The 8,983-nt window shown below is 46.2% G+C and overlaps 1 protein-coding gene across 5 annotated transcripts; it reads left to right on the top strand.

Moving 5' to 3' along the window:
* The first annotated feature begins 266 nt into the window (after window positions 1-266).
* TMEM106C (transmembrane protein 106C) lies at window positions 267-5,570 on the top strand. 5 transcript variants are annotated; one of them, XM_045523609.2, is made up of 8 exons: window positions 267-389; window positions 925-1,136; window positions 2,016-2,079; window positions 2,564-2,723; window positions 2,814-2,954; window positions 3,407-3,456; window positions 3,935-3,988; window positions 4,853-5,570. In XM_045523609.2, exons 2-8 carry the CDS (start codon window positions 953-955, stop codon window positions 4,947-4,949), a joined length of 750 nt encoding a protein of 249 aa, XP_045379565.1. In that variant the 5' UTR covers window positions 267-389; window positions 925-952; the 3' UTR covers window positions 4,950-5,570. The 5 variants fall into 5 exon arrangements, with proteins under 5 accessions (XP_045379565.1, XP_010962501.1, XP_010962499.1 ...); XM_010964199.3 differs by having other exon boundaries at window positions 328-385; XM_010964197.2 differs by having other exon boundaries at window positions 389-449.
* The last annotated feature ends 3,413 nt before the right edge of the window (window positions 5,571-8,983 follow it).

Genomic DNA, 8,983 nt, shown 5'->3' with positions numbered 1-8,983 from the left:
AGTCCCCACAAAGAAACCCGCCCTTTAATAAGCGTCCTCTAACTCCTTGCGTGCATGCTGAGCATCTTTGTACCCTCAGCGTCTACACAGCCCCTGTGCTCAAAGAATAGTTGAAGATGGTTTTGGCCTCGCTTCCCGCCTCCCCCTTCCTCTGGAAACTTGACTCGACCCTTTGCCACCTTTTCTGGGAGACCGCAAAGCAGCAGGTGTCCACCCGCCTCAAGCCGAGAGAGGGGCTGCTCTCCCCGGCTCTCTGCCGCCCTCTACCGGCTCCATCAGCTGGGCCGCGAAGAACGCACGCGCGCGCTCACGCCGGCGTCCCCCCCTGCCTGCTTGCCATTCGGCGCATGCGCAACGAATGCGGGCAGCTCGCAGGAACCAAGAGGCAGGTAAACCAGCTGAAGCGGGCGGGTGGCGGGGAGGTGCGGCCCGGAGTTCGTGCCTTGCAGGTCCGGGGTCCTCGGCATTGGCTCCCCCTTGGGCGACTCTGGTGGGCTCGGAGCTTGCTTTTTGCCAAGGGGTGTGGCCGGAGCCCGCCTCCTGGGGCTGAAGGTGGAGGGGGATGGGGAATCTCTGAAGCCTGTTATTAATTTGGTGCCTGTTGTTTGTCCAGGAAGGTTTTCTTGAGGAGGGCGCTGAGTTTGCAGATAGCGGACAGGAGGGGGTGAGGCTGGACCACATGGCTGCTGGGGTGCCGCACATCTCGGGGCGGTGAGGAGCCGGCCCCGCTTGGCGGTTGGCGAAAGCGGCGGTGTGTGTCGGAGCGGAGTAGGCAGCACTGCTACAAAATGAAGGGCTGGGCAGAAATTACGCAGGTGTTCGGGATCACACTTGGGACGCCAGTTAGGTCATTTTTGTTTTCACTTTACTCATAGAAAGATGAATGGCCACTAACATGCACTCTCTTGCCTCTTTCCATCCTAGGACATGACACAAGTGGTACGTCCCGGCCATGGGGTCTCAGCATTCCGCCTCTGCTCGTCCCACTTCCTGCAAGCAAAAGAAAGATGACAGGGAGGATTTGCTGGCTGAATGGGAGCAGGAAGAAGCCATTGCTCAGTTCCCATATGTGGAATTCACCGGGCGAGATAGCATCACTTGTCTCACTTGCCAAGGGACAGGTTACATTCCAACAGGTGAGAGTATTTAGTGGTCATGGGAAGGATGATTCCCCACTGAGAATCCCAAGGAACCCACAGGGCTTTCCTCAGACAGCAATACCTAGTTATAGACCGTGCCCCGAGCAGGAGCCAGCTCAGCTGACTTAGTAAACCTGGGCAGGTTCCACAACTTCTCTGAGTTTCCTTAAATTTGAAGCCCTTGTTTTTCTTCACTTCCACTCTTCTGTTGGTTGTTTCCTTGGTTGGGGACATGTAATTTGCTCTACATTGTGAGATTGTTGACAGGCACGTTTCCTTATTGCTCTCACTCATAAGACCTATCATGGGTGTTGTGGGGGAGAGCAGACACCATCCTGGAAGCTTCTGTTCAAAGAAACAGATAGTAAATCATTAACAACTTAAGGTCTGAAAAATAAATCAAGTGGGGAGAGAAAAGCACGCACAGGAGTGGAGCCTGGATTGGGTGCAGAATCATCTATCACTAAATTGGCTCTCAGAAAGTCCAGACTGTTTAGATGGAGAGTCACAGAGGTTTAGAGCTGATAAGAACCCTAGAAACCATCTAAATTAAAGCATTCATATTGCAGATGAGGACACAGTGGCCCCGAGAGGTAATGAATTCCCCAAGGCCGTACAGTAAAGCTGGAACAAGATCCGAGATTTCTCAGGTTTCGTGTCACTATCCTGGCAGCACTGATAAGTGTTGTGTAACTTGTAGCACTCTCTACAGATTCACTGTTTCTTGTTCATTCCACCCAAAATGTGAACCTAGTATCTTAGAAACGTCTAATTGCAGACAAGCGATATGTTGGGGCAGGCGGCGGTGTAGGTGAAGGAAGGTACTGCAACACGTGGAATTTATTTTACCAAAATAATTGTTTGGTTCTTTTCTAGAGCAAGTAAATGAGTTGGTGGCTTTGATCCCACACAGTGACCAGAGATTGCGTCCTCAGAGAACGTAAGTCACCTGCCTCTCTCCTGCTAGTGTCTACCGCTGTCCCTAGTCCCTTTTTATATGTAACTTTTTGAAAACTATCTGTTCTTGTAAACTTCCCATTTCCTTTAATACTGTTTGCTCAAGCAAGATATCGCTGCCCCCATCACAATCTGGGGAAGGAAACACGAAGGTAGAAATGTTCTGAGGGCCAGATGAAGGAACTGCACTGGGAGGAGTTGGAGAAGAGAGTGTCCCGGGGGGGTGAAGAAATGTTTCTGTCCACACAGCTCCTCTCTTCAGCTTCTCTTCCCAGATTGCGAACAACATTCAGATGGGTTTAAAAGGCTTCCCCTGCTCCACTTATCCTTGCCTGGTTTGTGGTTCCTTGCTCTTTGCACTTTCTTGTCCCTCCCTCCTCATTCCAGATTTTACACTAAATCTTGACTGATTGGACCTTGATACCTGACTCATGGCCTGGGTGGGTCGTGTGCTTTGTCATTTGCAGTAAGCAGTATGTCCTTCTGTCTGTCCTGCTCTGTCTCCTGGCATCTGGTTTGGTGGTTTTCTTCCTGTTTCCACATTCAGTCCTTGTGGATGATGACGGCATCAAAGTGGTGAAAGTCACATTTAATGAGCAGGACTCCCTTGTCATCCTCGCCATCACGGTAAGGGTAGGGCCTCCCTTCCTCGGTTGTGCACCTGCAGGTCTTGGACCCAGGACACTTACACTTATTTCCTCACTTGCCCTGATGCAGGCCACCCTGAAAATCAGGAACTCCAACTTCTACTCTGTGGCCGTGACCAGCCTGTCCAGCCAGGTCCAGTACATGAACACAGTGGTTGGGTCATACGTGACAACCAACGTCTCCCTCATTCCGCCTCGGAGTGAGCATCTGGTATGTGGTTCTTTTAGGTCCCTGCCCCTGGGGCCTGAGAGGAGAATAGGGGCTGTGGAATGCCATCCCCGCATTACTTTCCTTTTCGTCTCCTCACTTCCACTTGTGGAAACTGATTGATGAGGAAGCCCTGATAGGCTCTGTAGTTATGAAAAATTAGAGGAAAAAGAATCAACGAGCATTTAAGTGTTACGAGAACAAAATAATTTGTAAGAGAAAGCAGTTTTCTCACAATGAAGAAGAGGTGGTGTGATAGTCTGGGGTCCTTTGGGCTCCAAAAGGGAAGAAGTTGGAAGATGAGTTGGAGGCTCATAGTCTGGATTAACGACAGTCTTGGGGAAATATTTTGTATGTGATGGAGGAATGCCCCCTGGTCCCTGGGTTGCTAATAATAGTACTGTTCTGTGTCAAGGCTGCTGAGCCACAGACTGACTCTGGCGTCTTATTTTCAGGTGAATTTTACCGTGAAGGCTGAGATGGGAGGACCGTTTTCCTATGTGTAGTAAGGACAGCATTCTCTCTTTGCGTGCTCTTTACTGGGATTCAGGGTTGAGCTCGATTGATTGGGGCTGATGCTGCCTTAGTTTCCAGCCTTTGGCCTATGGGTTCCCTCGCTTTGGCTATCTTGAGGTTTCTCTGGAGGGTGTGGTGTTTGATCTGTGAGTGCAGTGCTGGAATCTCTAAAAGAGAACGTAAGGCCACTCGAAACATTTTCAAGCTCCAGCATTTTGTGATGGGCATGAAAAAAGCAAAAGATCATGATGTCGGGGAGGTGAAGGACCACTTGTGGGGATGCAGACCAGTGAGCCATGGCAGCATTCAGGTCAGGAGGGCGGGTGTGGGGCAGGGGAGGTGCCCACACAGGACTGACTGCTCGTCAGTTTGGGGGTGTAACTCAGCACTCTGATTCTCCTTTTTTTTTTTTTTTTATTTTTAATTTTTAAACCAAACTGACCATTTCCATATTTGCTGTTTGGCAGCTTCTTCTGCACGTTACCTGATATCCGGGTGCACAACATAGTGGTCTTCATGCGGTACGTTCCTCCTCTCCCTGTGCCCGGGGCCTTTGTGTTGGATTCTGGCCTGTCAGGCTGCGTGAGCTGGCCTCCTCTGCTCAGGAGAGCCTGGGGACCCACAAACCAGAGAGGGGACAGGCGATACCTCCCAGGCACAGATACGGCAGACCCTTGGTGTCCTCTAGAGGCAGTGTCCAAGTCCCTATCAGGGATCACTGTGAACAGTTAGGCATGGAATTTTCTCCATGAAATGTGGTCAAGTTGTGTGATCCCGTTAGAATCCTGATGAGACTAGTAAAGAAAAGCTTTCTCAAGGTGTGAGCACTGGGCGTTTGGCCAGACTTACTCTCTAGCCACACAAATTACTACATGTCATGGACCTGTAGGGTTATTTCTAGAACCATGACTTAAAATTTTGCAGGTGACAAGGGTCTGCTGCAGACATTTGAAATATGAGGGTTTAGAGCAGGGTTTCTTAGCCTCAGCACTTTTGCCATTTTGGGCCAGACAGTGTTTGGTGTGAGGGGCTGTCCTGCGTACTGTCTGTTGAGCAGCATCCCTGGCCTCTATGCAGCAGATGCCAGTAACGCCACCTCCTCCCCCGCACAGTTGTAACAACCCCAAATGTCTCCAGACGTTGCCGGAAGTCTCCTGTGGGGTAGAATCATCCCTATGAGAACCACATATTTAGAAGGTCAGCTCAGGCCACAGCGTCGCTGGTGATGTGGAAAGATCCTCTCGCCTCCTGGTTGTGTAACCACGATGATATGTATCTGAGACCAGTGGCCATTGTTGTCTGAGCTTGCAGTAAATTATTTGGGCAATTTTTCTTACTTATTTTATCTCCAAAACAGAAATAATTCTTGGTTTTCTTTCCCCTAGAACTTCAGTGAAGATTTCCTACATTGGCCACATGACCCAGAGCTCCTTGGAGACACATCACTATGTGGACTGTGGGGCAAATTCCACAGCTGTTTAGAAACTGCCCTTGGTTCTTCCATGGCATCAGCTGTTCCCAGGGCTTGAGCTCCATACCTACCCCAGGTGGTAGAAGTAGAGGGGAAATTGGTTTTCAGTCCCCAGCAAACATCTTCCTGCCACGTGGAGGAAAACGCCTCTCTGTAACACCATTTACATTTCTCAGAACCAGCCAGATAACTGCCTAGTGCCTCGCCTATGCCCAGCACGTAGTAGGCACTCAAAGAAGGTTTGAAGACTTTTAATTCAGATCTTTTCAGCTGTTCTTGGGGCATTATAAATCGAAATCATACCATGGATCTAGGTTATCAGACAATAGAGTGACATGGAGATAGGGCTGTCAGTGCATCTGCAGGACTGTTGTCAGGGCCTCGTCACAGAAGAGGCGGCAGGGCGGGAACACTGGAATACATAAGGAAGCACAGACCGTTCCATGTGGGAAATTTTTTCATCTGCTCCCAAATGCCTAGGAACTTTATCAAAAAAAAAAAACTTTTTTTTCCTGTAGAAAATTACAATTGTTTTTACCAAGAGTCCATGTGGGGCTTGATTTACCCTTCATCCATTGGCTGGAACATGGATTGGGGGATTTGGTAGAAAAATAAACCCTGCTTTTGATTCATCTGAGTCTCCTCTGATTGCCTGGACGTCTTAGTCGGTACCTCTGGGGGAATGGTTGCCTGCGGAGTGGGTCAGCACAGGATGGGAAGGGAAGGGGACAAGCCCTACTGTACGGTCCTGGGAGCTCCTGTCAGGGAAAGCAGCCGCACTTTTCTCCGTCTGCCTCTGGTGGTGACAGACTGTCCTCTTGTGGTTCTAGGACAGAGCACTTAGTGCCCCCTGGAGGTTGGGAGAGGTAGTGCGGCGGTGTCTAGGGAGTGAGAAGCTGCTTCCCTGCGGAGGAATGACTTGCTGATTACGAGAACCTGGTGTGAAGGTGAAACTTTCTTGAGCTGTGTCCACCCTTCCAGCTACCAAAGAGCAGGCTGCAGCCCCACGATGGCAGGGAGTCTCGGTGGAAGCTTGAATAGTCAGGTTTCAGAGCCGTGCTGAGGTGGGCTCCAGCTCCTTTCCCGGCGCTGGTGCCAACAGGGCAACAGCTGCTGGCAGGGCTCTACATTCATTTTTGTCCCCATTCCCATAGCTTGACTTTCAATATTTATTTAATGGTTTTTGCCCTCTGAATCTTCAAACGAAGGCTTAATTTCTTGACTACTTGGCTGATTCTGACCATGACTGAGTAACCCAGAAGCGGAGGGTTGAAACATGAGTTTCCGTGTTAACCTGGCTCCTTTAATGGTCTGTACACGGTGGTGATGACTGTTCTGTGTATGAATGATGGAAGCAAATGTGCATCATTTCTGAGAACACTGCCCTAAACACATGAAGGTGTTCACATTGCTGTACTCTTTATTTAGTTTAACCATTTTCCAAACAGCCTGTAGCATGTTTTTCGTGTGGTTTTGAAAAAGCTACTCATATTAGTACTAAGGTTTTGAATACTTTTTGTGACCGTGTACCTCAGCAGCATTTCTTGCTTCTCAATGTTACCTTTAAATCCAGCTATGATATTCAAATGAGAGCTGTTACACTTTTTTAACATACAGCAGTAAGTCTGATCTCATGATGCTATGAACCCTCATGCCTGTTTATATTCTCAGCATCCCATGCTGCACTTTGGGATGCTCTGCGAAGTTGTAGCATGCTGTCAATTCTTGAACAGATGCATAGAGTTTGCTCTCAGCAACACCAAAATAGAAAGGGGAAGTGGTTGGCTCAGATACCATTGCCATCACCATCATGTTTCTAGTGGATTGAGATATGGGAAGAACGCATTTCTTGGAGATGAAGCTTCATTGGAGATATCTTTTCTCTGTAGCTTCTGAGTTGGCCTCTGCTGTGACCTCTTTTTTTTTAGTGTACTTTTTAATTGAAGTATAGTTGGTTTACGATGTTGTGTTCATTTCATAGTGAGTTATACATAGATATATATTCCTTTTCATATTCTTTTTCTTTTAAAAATTTATTTTATTATTTATTTACTTATTTATTTTAATCTTTTGGGGGGGAAGACAATTAGGTTTACTTATTTATTTATTTTAGGGGAGGTACTGGGGATTGAACCCAGGACCCTGTGTATGCTAAGCATGCACTCTATCCCTTGACCTATATACCCTCCCCCCCATATTCTTTTTCCTTATAGGCTGTTACAAGATATTGAATATAGTTCTCTGGGCTATACACTAGGACCCTGTTGTTCATCTATTTTAAATATAGTAGTTAGTAGTATCTGCAAATCCTGAACTCCCAGTTTGTTCCTCCACCCCCTCTTCCTCCAGTAACCATGTTTGTCTTCCATGTTTGTGAGTCTGTTTCTGTTTTGTAAATAAGTTCATTTGTGTCATTTTTTTTATAGATTCCACATATAAGTAATATCATATGGTATTTTTCTTTCTCTTTCTGGCTTACTTTACTTAGAATGACAATCTCCAGGTCCATCCATGTTGCTGCAAATGCCTTTATTTTATTCTTTTTTTATCACTGAGTAGAATCCCATTGTTTAAATACACCACAGCTTCTTTATCCAGTCATCTGTTCATGGACATTTAGGTTGCTTCCATGTCTTAGCTGTTGTAAATAGTGCTGCTATGAACATTGGGGTGTGTGTATCTTTTCGAATTAGAGTTCCCTCTGGATATATGCCCAGGAGTGGGATTGCTGGATCATATAGTAAGTCTGTTTTTAGTATTTTGAGGAGTCTCCATACTGTTTTCCATAATGGCTGCACCAAATTACATTCCCCGTTTGTGGACTTTTAAATGATGGCCATTCTGACTTGTGTGAGGTAATACCTCATCATAGTTTTGATTTGCATTTCTCTGATAATTAGCAATATCAAGCGTTTTTTTCATGTGCCTGTTGGCCATTTGGATGTCTTCAGTGGAGAAATGTTTGTTTAGGTTTTCTGCCCATTTTTTGATTGGCTTGTTTGTTTGTTTGTTTTTGTAATTGAGCTGTGTGAGCTTTTTGTATATTCTGGAAATTAAGCTTTTGTCAGTTGCATCATTTGCAAATATTTTCTCCCATTCTATAGGTTGTCTTCTTGTTTCATTTATAGTTTTCTTTGCTGTGCAAAAGCTTATAAGTTGAATTAGGTCCCATTTGTTTATTTTTGCTTTTGTTTCTATTGCCTGGGTAGACTGCCCTAGGAGAACATTGCTAAGATTTATGTCAGAGAATGTTTTGCCTATGTTTTCTTCTAGGAGGTTTATAGTGTCTTACGTTTAAGTCTTTAAGCTATTTTGAGTTATTTTATTTTTGTGTGTGGTGTGAGTGAATGTTCTGACTTCATTGATTTACATGCAGCTGTCCAGCTTTCCCAACACCACTTGCCAAAGAGGTTAGAACAGGATACTTTTTTTAAATAGGGGTACTGAGGATTGAAGGCAGGACCTCATGCATTCTAAGCATATGCTCTGTCACTGAGCTATTTCCCTCCCCTTTGTGAACTCTTATTCTCAATGTACTTACCTTCTCTTGTTCATTCACTCATTCCAGAAGTGTCTACTGAGCACCTGCTATATGCTAAGGATTGCATTTTCTATGCATTTTGTCCAGAGTCATAGCTAGAAGTTTCAAACTCCATCACAAGCCTTTGATACTTACCAGGCCCTATACAGGCCACAATTTATCTACCCCAAAAGCAGGATCCCTGAGGTCTGACTCAACTGCCCTTCCAAGGATTTTAGCCCCAAATGTGAAACAAATTATTAAAAGAATCAGCCTATTTGTAAAAGCTCTACAGAAATCTCAGAGGTCCCAAGTACTTCTCTGGGCAAAATATTCCTTACTCTGCCTTTGTAAGTAAAAGTCTTCATCCCCTTATGTACTCTTCAAAGATTCATTCTGTGTTTCTTCTCTTGTTTAGAAGGGGCAACTATTTCAGAAGTTGTTCTGCGATTTACCCGGGATCCAGGGACTTGAGTAAGTCTTTGCTGGAGCTCAGACCCAGCAAACTGACTCCAAGCTAAAGCC

The sequence above is a fragment of the Camelus bactrianus genome, chromosome 12 (genome assembly GCF_048773025.1).
Source record: "Camelus bactrianus isolate YW-2024 breed Bactrian camel chromosome 12, ASM4877302v1, whole genome shotgun sequence".
Lineage (NCBI taxonomy): Eukaryota > Metazoa > Chordata > Mammalia > Artiodactyla > Camelidae > Camelus > Camelus bactrianus.
Note: the sequence above shows the minus strand (reverse complement) of the source record. Positions and strands in the feature narration are given on the sequence as shown.